General features: G+C 47.3%; 1 protein-coding gene across 5 annotated transcripts in view; it reads right to left on the bottom strand.

Moving 5' to 3' along the window:
* The window catches only part of LOC110514830 (dedicator of cytokinesis protein 1), a 611,880-nt gene that overhangs the window by 109,091 nt on the left and 481,384 nt on the right, over nucleotides 1-21,405 (bottom strand). For all 5 annotated transcript variants that reach the window (XM_090217799.1, XM_090217795.1, XM_090217797.1 and 2 more), the window contains exons 38-40: nucleotides 11,589-11,708; nucleotides 9,842-9,931; nucleotides 6,235-6,339 (exon numbers count right to left, since the gene is read on the bottom strand). In XM_090217799.1, the coding sequence (XP_090073925.1) occupies nucleotides 6,235-6,339; nucleotides 9,842-9,931; nucleotides 11,589-11,708 (315 nt within the window). The remainder of the gene's footprint in view (nucleotides 1-6,234; nucleotides 6,340-9,841; nucleotides 9,932-11,588; nucleotides 11,709-21,405) is intronic.

Below are 21,405 nucleotides of genomic sequence, written 5' to 3' on the forward strand. Positions count from 1 at the left end.
TGTCCCCCAGACACACATCACTCTCTCTGTCCCCCAGACACACATCACTCTTTCTGTCCTCCAGACACATATCACTCTCTCTGTCCTCCAGACACACATCACTCTCTCTGTCCTCCTAACAGACACACATCACTATCTCTGTCCCCCAGACACACATCACTCTCTCTGTCCCCCAGACACACATCACTCTCTCTGTCCTTCAGACACACATCACTCTCTCTGTCAACCAGACACACATCACTCTCTATGTCAACCAGACACACATCACTCTCTCTGTCAACCAGACACACATCACTCTCTCTGTCCTTCAGACACACATCACTCTCTCTGTCCCCCAGACACACATCACTCTCTCTGTCCTCCAGGCACACATCACTCTCTCTGTCCTCCGGACACACATCACTCTCTCCGTCCTCCAGACACACATCACTCTCTCTGTCCACCAGACACACATCACTCTCTCTGTCCTTCAGACACACATCACTCTCTCTGTCCCCCAGACACACATCAGTCTCTCTGTCCCCCAGACACACATCACTCTCTCTGTCCTCCAGACACACATCACTCTCTCTGTCCCCCAGACACACATCACTCTCTCTGTCCCCTAGACACACATCACTCTCTCTCTGTCCCCCAGACACACATCACTCTCTCTGTCAACCAGACACACATCACTCTCTCTGTCCCCCAGACACACATCACTCTCTCTGTCAACCAGACACACATCACTCTCTCTGTCAACCAGACACATATGACTCTCTCTGTCAACCAGACACACATGACTCTCTCTGTCAACCTGACACACATCACTCTCTCTGTCCTTCAGACACACATCACTCTCTCTGTCCCCCAGAAAGCTGATAACAGAATCAAAGAGAGGACTGTGTATAGATGGACCCAGTCTATAAAGGTATTTTAGACAGCCAGACAGACAAAGGCAGCACCTGGCTGTTCAATCTGTAATGGATGCTGTGCCCTGCTAGAGGAGGAAGGGGTTAGAGGGGAGCCTTGTGAACACGGTCTTCAACAGCCCTAATGGAATGATCAGACGAGGCCTCTTCCTTAAAGGAGCGTCTTTACAGATGTTCTGGAAAGAGGACGACGTCGTGACAAAACAGTGAAGTCTCTCCCGTGCGGGAGAGCTCGAATACGACCGAAATCAATTACACGCCTTGGGAAAAGTGAGAGAATCAGGAACATGTTGAACAGGAGACAGTCGGTCACAGTGACACAACTTTCCTCCGTTAACACCGTGGAGAAACCACCAGCCCCCAGTGACCCATACCCAGTGACCTAGACACCCAGACACAGTGACCCAGACACCAGTGACCCAGACACCAGTGACCCAGATACCAGTGACCCAGACACCAGTGACCCAGACACCAGTGACCCAGACACCACGAACCCAGACCCCAGTGACCCAGACCCAGTGACCCAGACACCAGTGACCCAGTGACCCAGACACCAGTGACCCAGACCCAGTGACCCAGACCCAGTGACCTGGACACCAGTGAACCAGACACCAGTGACCCAGGCACCAGTGACCAAGACACCAGTGACCCAGACCCAGTGACCCAGGCACCAGTGACCCAGACACCAGTGACCCAGACACCAGTTACCCAGACACCAGTGACCCAGAGACCCAGACACCAGTGACCCAGACCCAGTGACCCAGACACCAGTGACCCAGAGACCCAGACACCAGTGACCCAGACACCAGTGACCCAGACACCAGTGACCCAGGCACCAGTGACCCAGACCCAGTGACCCAGACCCAGACACCAGTGACCCAGACACCAGTGACCCAGACACCAGTGACCCAGACGCAGTGACCCAGACACCAGTGACCCAGAGACCCAGACACCAGTGACCCAGACACCAGTGACCCAGACACCAGTGACCCAGACCCAGTGACCCAGACGCCAGTGACCCAGACACCAGTGACCCAGACACCAGTGACCCAGAGACCCAGACACCAGTTACCCAGACCCAGAGACCCAGACACCAGTGACCCAGTGACCCAGACACCAGTGACACAGACACCAGTGACCCAGAGACCCAGACACCAGTGACCCAGACCCAGTGACCCAGACACCAGTGACCCAGACCCAGTGACCCAGACACCAGTGACCCAGACACCAGTGACCCAGGCACCAGTGACCCAGACGCTGATCAATAGCCCCAACTCTTTCCACCTTCCATTTACATGGACACTGACATGGTAACTTGACCAGGTACGGATGTGAGAATAAAATACACTTTCGTTGACTGAAGACCAATCATTTGTTCACCACATGGCAGAAGACAGCGGGCAGATAACAACAAATAAAACCAGCTGAAGGTTTAGGTCAGACAGTAACACGATGTGAGAGGCTGACCCTCTGACACAACAAGTAGCTAGGAACTAATGGGGATCCATAATAAACCCCAGGAAGAGTAGCTGCTGCCTTGACAGGAACTAATGGGGATCCAAAATAAACCCCAGGAAGAGTAGCTGCTGCCTTGACAGGAACTAATGGAGATCCATAATAAACCCCAGGAAGAGTAGCTGCTGCCTTGGCAGGAACCAATGGGGATCCATAATAAACCCCAGGGAGAGTAGCTGCTGCCTTGGCAGGAACCAATTGGGATCCATAATAAACCCCAGGAAGAGTAGCTGCTGCCTTGATAGGAACTAAAGGGGATCCCTAATAAACCCCAGGGAGAGTAGCTGCTGCCTTGGAAGGAACCTATGGGGATCCATAATAAACCCCAGGAAGAGTAGCTGCTGCCTTGATAGGAACTAAAGGGGATCCTTAATAAACCCCAGGAAGAGTAGCTGCTGCCTTGATAGGAGCTAAAGGGGATCCCTAATAAACCCCAGGAAGAGTAGCTGCTGCCTTGGCAGGAACGAATGGGGATCCATAATAAACCCCAGGAAGAGTAGCTGCTGCCTTGGCAGGAACTAATGGGGATCCTTAATAAACCTCAGGAGGAGTAGCTGCTACCTTAGCAGGAACTAAATGGGGATCCATAATAAACCCCAGGAAGAGTAGCTGCTGCCTAGGCAGGAACTAATGGGGATCCTTAATAAACCCCAGGAAGAGTAGCTGCTGCCTTGGCAGGAACTAATGGGGATCCATAATAAACCCCAGGAAGAGTAGCTGCTGCCTTGGCAGGAACTAATGGGGATCCATAATAAACTCCAGGAAGAGTAGCTGCTGCCTTGGCAGGAACTAATGGGGATCCATAATAAACCCCAGGAAGAGTAGCTGCTGCCTTGGCAGGAACTAATGGGGATCCATAATAAACCCCAGGAAGAGTAGCTGCTGCCTTGGCAGGAACTAATGGGGATCCATAATAAACCCCAGGAAGAGTAGCTGCTGCCTTGACAGGAACTAATGGGGATCCATAATAAACCCCAGGAAGAGTAGCTGCTGCCTTGACAGGAACTAATGGAGATCCATAATAAACCCCAGGAAGAGTAGCTGCTGCCTTGGCAGGAACCAATGGGGATCCATAATAAACCCCAGGGAGAGTAGCTGCTGCCTTGGCAGGAACTAAAGGGGATCCCTAATAAACCCCAGGGAGAGTAGCTGCTGCCTTGGAAGGAACCAATGGGGATCCATAATAAACCCCAGGAAGAGTAGCTGCTGCCTTGGCAGGAACGAATGGGGATCCATAATAAACCCCAGGAAGAGTAGCTGCTGCCTTGGCAGGAACGAATGGGGATCCATAATAAACCCCAGGAAGAGTAGCTGCTGCCTTGGCAGGAACTAATGGGGATCCATAATAAACTCCAGAGAGTAGCTGCTGCCTTGGCAGGAACTAATGGGGATCCATAATAAACCCCAGGAAGAGTAGCTGCTGCCTTGGCAGGAACTAATGGGGATCCATAATAAACCCCAGGAAGAGTAGCTGCTGCCTTGGCAGGAACTAATGGGGATCCATAATAAACCCCAGGAAGAGTAGCTGCTGCCTTGGCAGGAACTAATGGGGATCCATAATAAACCCCAGGAAGAGTAGCTGCTGCCTTGGCAGGAACTAATGGGGATCCATAATAAACCCCAGGAAGAGTAGCTGCTGCCTTGACAGGAACTAATGGAGATCCATAATAAACCCCAGGAAGAGTAGCTGCTGCCTTGGCAGGAACCAATGGGGATCCATAATAAACCCCAGGGAGAGTAGCTGCTGCCTTGGCAGGAACCAATTGGGATCCATAATAAACCCCAGGAAGAGTAGCTGCTGCCTTGATAGGAACTAAAGGGGATCCCTAATAAACCCCAGGGAGAGTAGCTGCTGCCTTGGAAGGAACCAATGGGGATCCATAATAAACCCCAGGAAGAGTAGCTGCTGCCTTGATAGGAACTAAAGGGGATCCTTAATAAACCCCAGGAAGAGTAGCTGCTGCCTTGGCAGGAACCAATGGGGATCCATAATAAACCCCAGGAAGAGTAGCTGCTGCCTTGGCAGGAACTAATGGGGATCCATAATAAACTCCAGAGAGTAGCTGCTGCCTTGGCAGGAACTAATGGGGATCCATAATAAACCCCAGGAAGAGTAGCTGCTGCCTTGGCAGGAACTAATGGGGATCCATAATAAACCCCAGGAAGAGTAGCTGCTGCCTTGGCAGGAACTAATGGGGATCCATAATAAACCCCAGGAAGAGTAGCTGCTGCCTTGGCAGGAACTAATGGGGATCCATAATAAACCCCAGGAAGAGTAGCTGCTGCCTTGGCAGGAACTAATGGGGAAGAGTAGCTGCTGCCTTGACAGGAACTAATGGGGATCCATAATAAACCCCAGGAAGAGTAGCTGCTGCCTTGGCAGGAACTAATGGGGATCCATAATAAACCCCAGGAAGAGTAGCTGCTGCCTTGGCAGGAACTAATGGGGATCCATAATAAACCCCAGGAAGAGTAATAAATATGGAGAGAGAGAGAGAGAGGGAGAGAGAGAGAGAGAGAGAGAGACAGAGAGAGAGAGAGAGAGAGACAGAGAGAGAGAGAGAAAGAGAGAGAGAGACAGAGAGAGAGAGAGAGAGAGAGAGAGAGAGAGAGGAGAGAGAGAGAGAGAGAGACAGAGAGAGAGAGAGAGAGAGAGAGACAGAGAGAGAGAGAGAGAGAGAGAGAGAGAGAGAGAGAGAGAGAGGAGAGAGAGAGAGAGAGAGGAGAGAGAGAGAGGGAGAGGGAGAGGGAGAGGGAGAGGGAGAGAGAGGAGAGAGAGAGGTAGAGGGAGAGGGAGAGGGGGAGAGAGAGAGAGAGAGAGAGAGAGAGAGAGAGAGAGAGAGAGAGAGAGAGGAGAGGAGAGGAGAGGTCACCCTCTGAGGGGAAGGCTTGATGGGAAAACCCTCGTCTATTAACAGAAGCGTAAGAGACTCCAGCTCACTGCTATGTAGCGTGATTACACACTTCTATTTAACAGAACATTCTCACAGTCCAAATATAATATCCTCTCTCCACGTCTTTCTCTCTCTCAGAGTGCAGCCTTACAGTCTGTTGGAAGTCTCTCTCTCTCTCTCTCTCTCTCTCTCCCTCTCCTCCTCCCCTCCCCTCCCTCTCCACCAGTCCAACACTCAAACGTCTTCTTGAAATTCAGGAAGAAAAAACAAAATATAACACCACAGAGTGAGAGGTTTGAATATGAGAGAGCGAGAGAGAGAGGGGGAGTGAAAGAGATAGAGAGGGGGGGTGTCCAGAGAGAGTGTGTGTAGGTCTGGTGAGACTAAAGGTTTGAATATGAGGCAGGGGACTCTACTGGCCGAGGCAGGGGACTCTACTGGCCGAGGCAGGGGACTCTACTGGCCGAGGCAGGGGACTCTACTGGCCGAGGCAGGGGACTCTACTGGCCGAGGCAGGGGACTCTACTGGCCGAGGCAGGGGACTCTACTCGCCGAGACAGGGGACTCTACTGGCTGAGGTAATGTATTGACGGCTGGGGCAGGGGACGCTACTGGCTGAGATAATGTATTGAAGGCTGGGGCAGGGGACTCTACTGGCTGAGGTAATGTATTGACTGTTGAACAGGGGACTCTACTGGCTAAGGTAATGTATTGACGGCTGGGGCAGGGGATTCTACTGGCTGAGGTAATGTATTGACTGTTGAAGCAGGGGACTCTACTGGCTAAGGTAATGTATTGACGGCTGGGGCAGGGGATTCTTCTGGCTGAGGTAATGTATTGACTGTTGAACTATGGACTGTGTGTGTGTGCGTTGCTGAGCCTGTGTGTGTGTGTAGGACCCAGGTACTACTTACCCTGAGGAAGGAAGGGAAGCCCACTCCGTAGTATCCCACAGCAAAGTAGTCTGGCTTGGGTCGGATCACCTTCACAATGTTCTCGTAGAACTGAGCCTGCTTTCTCTGTAACAGGAACATGACAGTTTCTATACCAGTAGAATATACCACGTCTCCTACAACAAGAGGACAGTTTCTATACCAGTAGAATATACCACGTCTCCTACAACAAGAGGACAGTTTCTATACCAGTAGAATATACCACGTCTCCTACAACAAGATGACTGTTTCTATACCAGTAGAATATACCACGTCTCCTACAACAAGATGACAGTTTCTATACCAGTAGAATATACCACGTCTCCTACAACAAGATGACTGTTTCTATACCAGTAGAATATACCACGTCTCCTACAACAAGATGACAGTTTATATACCAGTAGAATATACCACGTCTCCTACAACAAGATGACTGTTTCTATACCAGTAGAATATACCACGTCTCCTACAACAAGATGACAGTTTCTATACCAGTAGAATATACCACGTCTCCTACAACAAGATGACAGTTTCTTACAACAAGATGACAGTTTCTATACCAGTAGAATATACCACGTCTCCTACAACAAGATGACTGTTTCTATACCAGTAGAATATACCACGTCTCCTACAACAAGATGACAGTTTCTATACCAGTAGAATATACCACGTCTCCTACAACAAGATGACAGTTTCTTACAACAAGATGACAGTTTCTATACCAGTAGAATATACCACGTCTCCTACAACAAGATGACTGTTTCTATACCAGTAGAATATACCATGTCTCCTACAACAAGATGACAGTTTCTATACCAGTAGAATATACCACGTCTCTTACAACAAGATGACAGTTTCTTACAACAAGATGACCGTTTCTATACCAGTAGAATATACCACGTCTCTTACAACAAGATGACAGTTTCTTACAACAAGAGGACCGTTTCTATACCAGTAGAATATACCACGTCTCCTACAACAAGATGACCGTTTCTATACCAGTAGAATATACCACGTCTCCTACAACAAGATGACAGTTTCTATACCAGTAGAATATACCATGTCTCCTACAACAAGATGACAGTTTCTATACCAGTAGAATATACCACGTCTCCTACAACAAGATGACAGTTTCTATACCAGTAGAATATACCACGTCTCCTACAACAAGAGGACAGTTTCTATACCAGTAGAATATACCACGTCTCCTACAACAAGATGACAGTTTCTATACCAGTAGAATATATCAAGTCTCCTACAACAAGATGACAGTTTCTATACCAGTAGAATATATCACGTCTCCTACAACAAGATGACAGTTTCTATACCAGTAGAATATACCATGTCTCCTACAACAAGATGACAGTTTCTATACCAGTAGAATATACCACGTCTCCTACAACAAGAGGACTGTTTCTATACCAGTAGAATATACCACGTCTCCTACAACAAGATGACAGTTTCTATATATCAGTAGAATATACCATGTCTCCTACAACAAGATGACAGTCTCTATACCAGTAGAATATACCACGTCTCCTACAACAAGATGACAGTTTCTTAAAACAAGATGACAGTTTCTATACCAGTAGAATATACCATGTCTCCTACAACAAGATGACAGTTTCTATACCAGTAGAATATACCACGTCTCCTACAACAAGATGACAGTTTCTATACCAGTAGAATATACCACGTCTCCTACAACAAGATGACTGTTTCTTACAACAAGATGACAGTTTCTATACCAGTAGAATATATCATGTCTCCTACAACAAGATGACAGTTTATATACAGGTAGAATATACCACGTCTCCTACAACAAGATGACAGTTTCTATACCAGTAGAATATACCACGTCTCCTACAACAAGATGACTGTTTCTATACCAGTAGAATATACCACGTCTCCTAAAACAAGATGACAGTTTCTTACAACAAGATGACAGTTTCTATACCAGTAGAATATACCACGTCTCCTACAACAAGATGACAGTTTCTATACCAGTAGAATATATCACGTCTCCTACAACAAGAGGACAGTTTCTATACCAGTAGAATATACCACGTCTCCTACAACAAGATGACAGTTTCTATACCAGTAGAATATATCACGTCTCCTACAACAAGATGACAGTTTATATACAGGTAGAATATACCACGTCTCCTACAACAAGATGACAGTTTCTATACCAGTAGAATATACCACGTCTCCTACAACAAGATGACAGTTTCTATACCAGTAGAATATACCATGTCTCCTACAACAAGATGACCGTTTCTATACCAGTAGAATATACTACGTCTCCTACAACAAGATGACAGTTTCTATACCAGTTTCTATACCATGTCTCCTACAAGAAGATGACAGTTTCTATACTATTAGAATATATCACGTCTCCTACAACAAGATGACAGTTTCTATACCAGTAGAATATACCATGTCTCCTACAACAAGATGACAGTTTCTATACTATTAGAATATATCACGTCTCCTACAACAAGATGACAGTTTCTATACCAGTAGAATATACCATGTCTCCTACAACAAGATGACAGTTTCTATACTATTAGAATATATCACGTCTCCTACAACAAGATGACAGTTTCTATACCAGTAGAATATACCATGTCTCCTACAACAAGATGACAGTTTCTATACCAGTAGAATATACCACGTCTCCTACAACAAGAGGTCTGTTTCTATACCAGTAGAATATACCACGTCTCCTACAACAAGATGACAGTTTCTATACCAGTAGAATATACCACGTCTCCTACAACAAGAGGACAGTTTCTATACCAGTAGAATATACCACGTCTCCTACAACAAGATGACAGTTTCTATACCAGTAGAATATACCACGTCTCCTACAACAAGATGACAGTTTCTATACCAGTAGAATATACCATGTCTCCTACAACAAGATGACAGTTTCTATACCAGTAGAATATACCATGTCTCCTACAACAAGATGACAGTTTCTATACTATTAGAATATATCACGTCTCCTACAACAAGATGACAGTTTCTATACCAGTAGAATATACCATGTCTCCTACAACAAGATGACAGTTTCTATACTATTAGAATATATCACGTCTCCTACAACAAGATGACAGTTTCTATACCAGTAGAATATACCATGTCTCCTACAACAAGATGACAGTTTCTATACCAGTAGAATATACCACGTCTCCTACAACAAGAGGTCTGTTTCTATACCAGTAGAATATACCACGTCTCCTACAACAAGATGACAGTTTATATACCAGTAGAATATACCACGTCTCCTACAACAAGAGGACAGTTTCTATACCAGTAGAATATACCACGTCTCCTACAACAAGATGACAGTTTCTATACCAGTAGAATATACCACGTCTCCTACAACAAGATGACAGTTTCTATACCAGTAGAATATACCATGTCTCCTACAACAAGATGACAGTTTCTATACCAGTAGAATATACCATGTCTCCTACAACAAGATGACAGTTTCTATACCAGTAGAATATACCACGTCTCCTACAACAAGAGGACAGTGTCTATACAGGTAGAATATACCATGTGATTAGAATGAACTTACCAAGGAGGCACTGAGCTGCTCAAAGTCAAACATCTCATTCTCATACTGGTCTGCCAGCTCCTTTCCTAGTACGATGGCTTCCTCCCACATCTAAACACACACACACACACACACACACACACACACACACACACACACACACACACACACACACACACACACACACACACACACACACACACACACACAGGATATGAGAGAACAATAATATATATTAGTCATTGTATTTAGCTGTAGACAGTCCTGCCTACTACTCCCTCCCCTCCCTCTCTCTCCCACCTCATCCCGTCCTCCCTCCCCTCCCTCTCTCTCCCACCTCATCCCCTCCTCCCTCCCCTCCCTCTCTCTCTCCCACCTCACCCCCCCCCCCCCCTCTCTCCCACCTCATCCTCTCCTCTCATCCCCTCCTCCCTCCCCACCTTCAGTAGCATCGGGGAGGTCTTCCTGACTAAAGCCCCTGCGGTCCCTTGCTCTGCTGAAGATGGGACAGACAGACAGATATTTCTCCAGATTGAGTCATCTGAGAATGGTCTGCTCCTCCTGTTTTTATAGAATGGCATCATGCAGGCACATGACCTACCCTCTGACTGTCTGTCAGTCTTGTGGCTTATGGTGATACTGAGGTGGCAGGAGAGGAGGGGGTGGAGAGAGGAGGTTAGAAAGGAGGATGGGATGGAGGGAGAGAAGATGTAGGGAGAGAGGAGGATGTAGGGAGAGAGGATGATAGGAGGGAGGAGGGGAGAGGGGGATGGAGGGAGGAAGATGGGAGGGAGAGGAGGATGGGAGAGAGGAGGATGGGAGGGAGAGGAGGATGGGAGAGAGGAGGATGGGAGGGAGAGGATGATGGGAGGGAGAGTGAGAGAAGAAGGGAAGGTGGTTGGTGGGGCAAGGAGGAGAGAGAGGAGGGCCAATAGAGGGCTTCCAGAGGAGGGCCAATAGAGGGCTTATAGAGGAGGGCCAATAGAGGGCTTCCAGAGGAGGAGGGCTTATAGAGGAGGCCAATAGAGGGCTTATAGAGGAGGCCAATAGAGGGCTTATAGAGGAGAGGGCTTATAGAGGAGGGCCAATAGAGGGCTTATAGAGGAGGGCCAATAGAGGGCTTATAGAGGAGAGACGGGATGTTTTAGGCGTCTCCATGTTGCCTCTCTGTTGAAGGAGGATCAGATAGAACAGGTCCCAAAACATCTGGAACACGCTGAACAAAAAGGTGCAGCTCACTAACTCTGTCTACCTCTTTAGTCTCACCAGACCTACACACACTCTCTCTGGACACCCCCCCTCTCTATCTCTTTCACTCCCCCTCTCTCTCTCGCTCTCTCTGGACACCCCCCCATCTCTCTCTCTCTCACCACCCCATTCTCTCTCTCTCTCTCAGCCCCCCCCACCTCTCTCTCTCTCTCTCTCACCCCTCGCTCTCTCTCTCAACCACCTCCCTCTCTCTCACACCTCTCTCTCACACCTCTCTCTCTCTCACCCCCCTCTCTCTCACCCCTCGCTCTCTCTCTCAACCACCCCCCTCTCTCTCACACCTCCCTCTCTCTCTCACCACCCCCCTCTCTCTCACCACCTCCATCTCTCACCACCACCCCTCTCTCACCACCTCCCCTCTCACCACCTCCCCTCTCACCACCTCCCCACCTCTCAATCTCTCACCAACACTCACTTTCTCACCAACACACACACTATCTCTCTCTCTCTAATACACACCCTCTCTCCCCCCTCCCATCACCCTCCTCCCTCTAGGTACCTTGCCCTTGTCGAAGAAGTTGATGATCTCCTGGTAGAGCTGGTCCTTGAGTTGTCCTTGTGTGGAGGCCTGGTAGCCGTCTCTCTGGGTCAGGTGAGCTGCACACGGCTCCTCAGACCACTGCAGGGACACAGATCATGTTACCTCTATAGAACAGACCCTGTAGATACAGATCATGTTACCTCTATAGAACAGACCCTGTAGATACAGATCATGTTACCTCTATAGAACAGACCCTGTAGACACAGATCATGTTACCTCTATAGAACAGACCCTGTAGATACAGATCATGTTACCTCTATAGAACAGACCCTGTATAGTATAATATTAACTGTAGCTGAGCAGTATACTCTATCAGACTATATCAGAATTAGATTCCTCAATAGAGCTAAACATTGATTTACAGTGGGGAGGAGGAGAGGAGGAGGAGAGGAAAAGAGAGAGAGAGGAGGGAGGAGAGGAAAGAGGAGAGGAGGGATGAGGAAAATAGAGAGGAGGGAGGAGGAGAGGAAAGAGGAGAGGAGGGAGGAGGAGGAGGAGGGAGGAGGAGAGGAGGGAGGAGGAGGAGAGGAAAGAGAGTGAGAGGAGGAGGGAGGAGGAGAGGAAAGAGGAGAGGAGGGAGGAGGAGGGGAGGAGAGGAGGAGGAGAGGAGGAGGGGAGGAGAGAGAAGGAGAGGAGGGAGGAGGAGAAGAGGAGGAGGAGGAGAGAGGGAGGAGGAGAGGAGGAGAGAGGAGAAGAGAAGGAGAGAGGAGGGAGGAGGAGGAGAGGAGGGGTGAGGAAAGGAGGGAGGAGGAGAGGAATAGAGAGAAGGGAGGAGGAGAAGAATAGAGGAGGAGAGGAGAGAGGAAAAGAGAGGAGGGAGGAGAGGAGGGATGAGGAGAGGAAAAGAGGAGGAAGGAGAGGGGAGGGAGGAGGAGAGGAAAAGAGAGGAGGGAGGAGAGGAGGTGGGAGGAGGAGGAGGAGAGAAGGAAAAAGAGAGGAGGAGTGGAGGGGGGAGGAAAGGAAAGGAAAAGAGAGGTGGAGGTGGAGGGAGGAGGAGGAGAGGTTGAGGAGGATAGGAGGGATGAGGGAGGAGGAGAGGAGGAGAAGAGAGAGATAACTTATGGAAAAGCTACATTAACACATCAGATATTGATTTATGCAGTGATAAAACCATATTAATTATCACACATTGTGCTTCATTCTGTAAACAACAGGGAGATGGAAACATTTCTGCTGACCACACAGTCCTCTCCTCCAGTCTCTCTACCCACTCTAATTATTAACGTTGTGAGTGGCTGGAAAGAGGCCGGCCAACAGGCTAGATGCAGCGATCCTATTGGCTCCCCGGTCCCAGCCTCGGTAACCCTACTAAGGTCCTGTCACAACTGATTCATTGCCACGGTAACGTAACTGACATTCCATGCTGTTGTTGAACAAGAGAGAACGCAACGATCTCTAGGTAAAATCGAATTAGGTATCGGGGGCCGTCCCGAACGGTACCCTAATCCCTATATAGTGCACTAACTTTTTGGAATGGGCCATGGTAAAAAAAAAAAAGTAGTGCACTATATAGGGAATAGGGTGCCATATGGGATGGAGTCAATATTTACATAGCAAAGCTGGCGCCGTCTGTTGAAGTGACGTGACCTCCACATTTTCATGGACGGTACAGTGCACTGTGGGAGAAAAGCAACGGCTCGCAGATTTGACGGTACTGTGGGCTTAGAAACAGCCTCGGAAATCCAAACGGAACCGGGCCACTTTCCATTGGCCAATAAGCAGGACAAGGAAGTCTTGATCCTGTTTGGATTTGGAGACGAGGAAGGTTGGCTTCCTTTACATGGAGTCTAAGGTTAAAGGTCAAACAGCCTAAATTAAAGGGATCCTGCAGGACGTTGGTTATTATTGATTCCGTTATAGTTTGAGCAGCTCCTCCGTGATTAAAGAGAGGAGAGGTGTTTACGTCCTGCAGGACGATGGTTATTATTGATTCTGTTAGTTTGAGCAGCTCCTCCGTGATTAAAGAGAGGAGAGGTGTTTACGTCCTGCAGGACGATGGTTATTATTGATTCCGTTATAGTTTGAGCAGCTCCTCCGTGATTAAAGAGAGGAGAGGTGTTTACGTCCTGCAGGACGATGGTTATTATTGATTCTGTTATAGTTTGAGCAGCTCCTCCGTGATTAAAGAGAGGAGAGGTGTTTACGTCCTGCAGGACGATGGTTATTATTGATTCTGTTAGTTTGAGCAGCTCCTCCGTGATTAAAGAGAGGAGAGGTGTTTACGTCCTGCAGGACGATGGTTATTATTGATTCCGTTATAGTTTGAGCAGCTCCTCCGTGATTAAAGAGAGGAGAGGTGTTTACGTCCTGCAGGACGATGGTTATTATTGATTCTGTTAGTTTGAGCAGCTCCTCCGTGATTAAAGAGAGGAGAGGTGTTTACGTCCTGCAGGACGATGGTTATTATTGATTCCGTTATAGTTTGAGCAGCTCCTCCGTGATTAAAGAGAGGAGAGGTGTTTACGTCCTGCAGGACGATGGTTATTATTGATTCTGTTATAGTTTGAGCAGCTCCTCCGTGATTAAAGAGAGGAGAGGTGTTTACGTCCTGCAGGACGATGGTTATTATTGATTCCGTTATAGTTTGAGCAGCTCCTCCGTGATTAAAGAGAGGAGAGGTGTTTACGTCCTGCAGGACGATGGTTATTATTGATTCCGTTATAGTTTGAGCAGCTCCTCCGTGATTAAAGAGAGGAGAGGTGTTTACGTCCTGCAGGACGATGGTTATTATTGATTCTGTTAGTTTGAGCAGCTCCTCCGTGATTAAAGAGAGGAGAGGTGTTTACGTCCTGCAGGACGATGGTTATTATTGATTCCGTTATAGTTTGAGTAGCTCCTCCGTGATTAAAGAGAGGAGAGGTGTTTACGTCCTGCAGGACGATGGTTATTATTGATTCTGTTAGTTTGAGCAGCTCCTCCGTGATTAAAGAGAGGAGAGGTGTTTACGTCCTGCAGGACGATGGTTATTATTGATTCTGTTAGTTTGAGCAGCTCCTCCGTGATTAAAGAGAGGAGAGGTGTTTACGTCCTGCAGGACGATGGTTATTATTGATTCTGTTATAGTTTGAGCAGCTCCTCCGTGATTAAAGAGAGGAGAGGTGTTTACGTCCTGCAGGACGATGGTTATTATTGATTCTGTTAGTTTGAGCAGCTCCTCCGTGATTAAAGAGAGGAGAGGTGTTTACGTCCTGCAGGACGATGGTTATTATTGATTCTGTTAGTTTGAGCAGCTCCTCCGTGATTAAAGAGAGGAGAGGTGTTTACGTCCTGCAGGACGATGGTTATTATTGATTCTGTTAGTTTGAGCAGCTCCTCCGTGATTAAAGAGAGGAGAGGTGTTTACGTCCTGCAGGACGATGGTTATTATTGATTCCGTTATAGTTTGAGTAGCTCCTCCGTGATTAAAGAGAGGAGAGGTGTTTACGTCCTGCAGGACGATGGTTATTATTGATTCTGTTAGTTTGAGCAGCTCCTCCGTGATTAAAGAGAGGAGAGGTGTTCACGTCCTGCAGGACGATGGTTATTATTGATTCCGTTATAGTTTGAGCAGCTCCTCCGTGATTAAAGAGAGGAGAGGTGTTTACGTCCTGCAGGACGTTGGTTATTATTGATTACGTTATAGTTTGAGCAGCTCCTCCGTGATTAAAGAGAGGAGAGGTGTTTACGTCCTGCAGGACGATGGTTATTATTGATTCTGTTATAGTTTGAGCAGCTCCTCCGTGATTAAAGAGAGGAGAGGTGTTTACGTCCTGCAGGACGTTGGTTATTATTGATTCTGTTAGTTTGAGCAGCTCCTCCGTGATTAAAGAGAGGAGAGGTGTTTACGTCCTGCAGGACGATGGTTATTATTGATTCCGTTATAGTTTGAGCAGCTCCTCCGTGATTAAAGAGAGGAGAGGTGTTTACGTCCTGCAGGACGATGGTTATTATTGATTCTGTTAGTTTGAGCAGCTCCTCCGTGATTAAAGAGAGGAGAGGTGTTTACGTCCTGCAGGACGATGGTTATTATTGATTCCGTTATAGTTTGAGCAGCTCCTCCGTGATTAAAGAGAGGAGAGGTGTTTACGTCCTGCAGGACGATGGTTATTATTGATTCCGTTATAGTTTGAGCAGCTCCTCCGTGATTAAAGAGAGGAGAGGTGTTTACGTCCTGCAGGACGATGGTTATTATTGATTCTGTTATAGTTTGAGTAGCTCCTCCGTGATTAAAGAGAGGAGAGGTGTTTACGTCCTGCAGGACGATGGTTATTATTGATTCTGTTAGTTTGAGCAGCTCCTCCGTGATTAAAGAGAGGAGAGGTGTTTACGTCCTGCAGGACGATGGTTATTATTGATTCCGTTATAGTTTGAGCAGCTCCTCCGTGATTAAAGAGAGGAGAGGTGTTTACGTCCTGCAGGACGTTGGTTATTATTGATTCCGTTATAGTTTGAGCAGCTCCTCCGTGATTAAAGAGAGGAGAGGTGTTTACGTCCTGCAGGACGATGGTTATTATTGATTCTGTTATAGTTTGAGCAGCTCCTCCGTGATTAAAGAGAGGAGAGGTGTTTACGTCCTGCAGGACGATGGTTATTATTGATTCTGTTATAGTTTGAGCAGCTCCTCCGTGATTAAAGAGAGGAGAGGTGTTTACGTCCTGCAGGACGATGGTTATTATTGATTCTGTTAGTTTGAGCAGCTCCTCCGTGATTAAAGAGAGGAGAGGTGTTTACGTCCTGCAGGACGATGGTTATTATTGATTCTGTTAGTTTGAGCAGCTCCTCCGTGATTAAAGAGAGGAGAGGTGTTTACGTCCTGCAGGACGATGGTTATTATTGATTCTGTTATAGTTTGAGCAGCTCCTCCGTGATTAAAGAGAGGAGAGGTGTTTACGTCCTGCAGGACGATGGTTATTATTGATTCTGTTAGTTTGAGCAGCTCCTCCGTGATTAAAGAGAGGAGAGGTGTTCACGTCCTGCAGGACGTTGGTTATTATTGATTCCGTTATAGTTTGAGCAGCTCCTCCGTGATTAAAGAGAGGAGAGGTGTTTACGTCCTGCAGGACGATGGTTATTATTGATTCTGTTAGTTTGAGCAGCTCCTCCGTGATTAAAGAGAGGAGAGGTGTTTACGTCCTGCAGGACGTTGGTTATTATTGATTCCGTTATAGTTTGAGCAGCTCCTCCGTGATTAAAGAGAGGAGAGGTGTTTACGTCCTGCAGGACGATGGTTATTATTGATTCTGTTAGTTTGAGCAGCTCCTCCGTGATTAAAGAGAGGAGAGGTGTTTACGTCCTGCAGGACGATGGTTATTATTGATTCTGTTAGTTTGAGCAGCTCCTCCGTGATTAAAGAGAGGAGAGGTGTTTACGTCCTGCAGGACGATGGTTATTATTGATTCCGTTATAGTTTGAGCAGCTCCTCCGTGATTAAAGAGAGGAGAGGTGTTTACGTCCTGCAGGACGATGGTTATTATTGATTCTGTTAGTTTGAGCAGCTCCTCCGTGATTAAAGAGAGGAGAGGTGTTTACGTCCTGCAGGACGATGGTTATTATTGATTCTGTTATAGTTTGAGCAGCTCCTCCGTGATTAAAGAGAGGAGAGGTGTTTACGTCCTGCAGGACGATGGTTATTATTGATTCTGTTAGTTTGAGCAGCTCCTCCGTGATTAAAGAGAGGAGAGGTGTTTACGTCCTGCAGGACGATGGTTATTATTGATTACGTTATAGTTTGAGCAGCTCCTCCGTGATTAAAGAGAGGAGAGGTGTTTACGTCCTGCAGGACGATGGTTATTATTGATTCTGTTAGTTTGAGCAGCTCCTCCGTGATTAAAGAGAGGAGAGGTGTTTACGTCCTGCAGGACGATGGTTATTATTGATTCCGTTATAGTTTGAGCAGCTCCTCCGTGATTAAAGAGAGGAGAGGTGTTTACGTCCTGCAGGACGATGGTTATTATTGATTCTGTTATAGTTTGAGCAGCTCCTCCGTGATTAAAGAGAGGAGAGGTGTTTACGTCCTGCAGGACGATGGTTATTATTGATTCCGTTAGTTTGAGCAGCTCCTCCGTGATTAAAGAGAGGAGAGGTGTTTACGTCCTGCAGGACGATGGTTATTATTGATTCTGTTAGTTTGAGCAGCTCCTCCGTGATTAAAGAGAGGAGAGGTGTTTACGTCCTGCAGGACGATGGTTATTATTGATTCTATTAGTTTGAGCAGCTCCTCCGTGATTAAAGAGAGGAGAGGTGTTTACGTCCTGCAGGACGATGGTTATTATTGATTCCGTTATAGTTTGAGCAGCTCCTCCGTGATTAAAGAGAGGAGAGGTGTTTACGTCCTGCAGGACGATGGTTATTATTGATTCTGTTAGTTTGAGCAGCTCCTCCGTGATTAAAGAGAGGAGAGGTGTTTACGTCCTGCAGGACGATGGTTATTATTGATTCCGTTGTAGTTTGAGCAGCTCCTCCGTGATTAAAGAGAGGAGAGGTGTTCACGTCCTGCAGGACGATGGTTATTATTGATTCTGTTATAGTTTGAGTAGCTCCTCCGTGATTAAAGAGAGGAGAGGTGTTTACGTCCTGCAGGACGATGGTTATTATTGATTCTGTTATAGTTTGAGCAGCTCCTCCGTGATTAAAGAGAGGAGAGGTGTTTACGTCCTGCAGGACGATGGTTATTATTGATTCTGTTATAGTTTGAGCAGCTCTTCCGTGATTAAAGAGAGGAGAGGTGTTTACGTCCTGCAGGACGATGGTTATTATTGATTCTGTTAGTTTGAGCAGCTCCTCCGTGATTAAAGAGAGGAGAGGTGTTTACGTCCTGCAGGACGATGGTTATTATTGATTCTGTTAGTTTGAGCAGCTCCTCCGTGATTAAAGAGAGGAGAGGTGTTTACGTCCTGCAGGACGATGGTTATTATTGATTCTGTTAGTTTGAGCAGCTCCTCCGTGATTAAAGAGAGGAGAGGTGTTTACGTCCTGCAGGACGATGGTTATTATTGATTCCGTTATAGTTTGAGCAGCTCCTCCGTGATTAAAGAGAGGAGAGGTGTTTACGTCCTGCAGGACGATGGTTATTATTGATTCTGTTAGTTTGAGCAGCTCCTCCGTGATTAAAGAGAGGAGAGGTGTTTACGTCCTGCAGGACGATGGTTATTATTGATTCTGTTATAGTTTGAGCAGCTCCTCCGTGATTAAAGAGAGGAGAGGTGTTTACGTCCTGCAGGACGATGGTTATTATTGATTCCGTTATAGTTTGAGCAGCTCCTCCGTGATTAAAGAGAGGAGAGGTGTTTACGTCCTGCAGGACGATGGTTATTATTGATTCTGTTAGTTTGAGCAGCTCCTCCGTGATTAAAGAGAGGAGAGGTGTTTACGTCCTGCAGGACGATGGTTATTATTGATTCTGTTAGTTTGAGCAGCTCCTCCGTGATTAAAGAGAGGAGAGGTGTTTACGTCCTGCAGGACGATGGTTATTATTGATTCCGTTATAGTTTGAGCAGCTCCTCCGTGATTAAAGAGAGGAGAGGTGTTTACGTCCTGCAGGACGATGGTTATTATTGATTCCGTTATAGTTTGAGCAGCTCCTCCGTGATTAAAGAGAGGAGAGGTGTTTACGTCCTGCAGGACGATGGTTATTATTGATTCTGTTAGTTTGAGCAGCTCCTCCGTGATTAAAGAGAGGAGAGGTGTTTACGTCCTGCAGGACGATGGTTATTATTGATTCCGTTATAGTTTGAGTAGCTCCTCCGTGATTAAAGAGAGGAGAGGTGTTTACGTCCTGCAGGACGATGGTTATTATTGATTCTGTTAGTTTGAGCAGCTCCTCCGTGATTAAAGAGAGGAGAGGTGTTTACGTCCTGCAGGACGATGGTTATTATTGATTCCGTTATAGTTTGAGCAGCTCCTCCGTGATTAAAGAGAGGAGAGGTGTTTACGTCCTGCAGGACGATGGTTATTATTGATTCCGTTATAGTTTGAGTAGCTCCTCCGTGATTAAAGAGAGGAGAGGTGTTCACGTCCTGCAGGACGATGGTTATTATTGATTCTGTTAGTTTGAGCAGCTCCTCCGTGATTAAAGAGAGGAGAGGTGTTTACGTCCTGCAGGACGATGGTTATTATTGATTCTGTTAGTTTGAGCAGCTCCTCCGTGATTAAAGAGAGGAGAGGTGTTTACGTCCTGCAGGACGATGGTTATTATTGATTCTGTTAGTTTGAGCAGCTCTTCCGTGATTAAAGAGAGGAGAGGTGTTCACGTTGCCATCGTCACCTAGTTATTTCTGGAAGTGCTGAAACGACATCAATCACACTGACGCTGTAAATTCAACTTCCTCAGCCAGGTTTCCTACAAGTCTGTGTCCCAAATCACAACCCATTCCTTATGTAGTGACCAGGGCCCTATGGCCAATGGTACACTATTCCCTACGTAGTGCACTACTTTGACCAGGGCCCTATGGACAATGGTACACTATTCCCTACGTAGTGCACTACATTGACCAGGGCCCTATGGCCAATGGTACACTATTCCCTACGTAGTGCACTACGTTGACCGGGGCCCTATGGCCAATGGTACACTATTCCCTACGTAGTGCACTACGTTGACCGGGGCCCTATGGCCAATGGTACCCTATTCCCTACGTAGTGCACTACTTTGACCGGGGCCCTATGGCCAATGCTACACTATTCCCTACGTAGTGCACTACGTTGACCAGGGCCCTATGGCCAATGGTACACTATTCCCTACGTAGTGCACTACTTTGACCGGGGCCCTATGGCCAATGCTACACTATTCCCTACGTAGTGCACTACTTTGACCGGGGCCCTATGGCCAATGGCACCCTATTCCCTACGTAGTGCACTACTTTGACCAGGGCCCTATGGCCAATGGTACCCTATTCCCTACGTAGTGCACTACGTTGACCAGGGCCCTATGGCCAATGGTACACTATTCCCTACGTAGTGCACTACTTTGACCAGGGCCCTATGGCCAATGGTACCCTATTCCCTACGTAGTGCACTACGTTGACCAGGGCCCTATGGCCAATGGTACACTATTCCCTACGTAGTGCACTACGTTGACCAGGGCCCTATGGCCAATGGCACCCTATTCCCTACGTAGTGCACTACTTTGACCAGGGCCCTATGGCCAATGGTACCCTATTCCCTACGTAGTGCACTACGTTGACCAGGGCCCTATGGCCAATGGTACACTATTCCCTACGTAGTGCACTACGTTGACCAGGGCCCTATGGCCAATGGTACACTATTCCCTACGTAGTGCACTACTTTGACCAGGGCCCTATGGCCAATGGTACCCTATTCCCTACGTAGTGCACTACTTTGACCAGGGCCCTATGGCCAATGGCACCCTATTCCCTACGTAGTGCACTACTTTGACCAGGGCCCTATGGCCAATGGTACCCTATTCCCTACGTAGTGCACTACTTTGACCAGGGCCCTATGGCCAATGCTACACTATTCCCTACGTAGTGCACTACATTGACCAGGGCCCTATGGCCAATGGCACCCTATTCCCTACGTAGTGCACTACGTTGACCGGGGCCCTATGGCCAATGGTACCCTATTCCCTACCTGGTGCACTACGTTGACCAAGGCCCTATGGCCAATGGTACCCTATTCCCTACGTAGTGCACTATGTTGACCAGGGCCCTATGGCCAATGGTACCCTATTCCCTACCTGGTGCACTACGTTGACCAAGGCCCTATGGCCAATGGTACCCTATTCCCTACGTAGTGCACTACGTTGACCAGGGCCCTATGGCCAATGGTACCCTATTCCCTA

Source organism: Oncorhynchus mykiss, chromosome 23 (genome assembly GCF_057628025.1).
Source record: "Oncorhynchus mykiss isolate SJ-2025 chromosome 23, ASM5762802v1, whole genome shotgun sequence".
Lineage (NCBI taxonomy): Eukaryota > Metazoa > Chordata > Actinopteri > Salmoniformes > Salmonidae > Oncorhynchus > Oncorhynchus mykiss.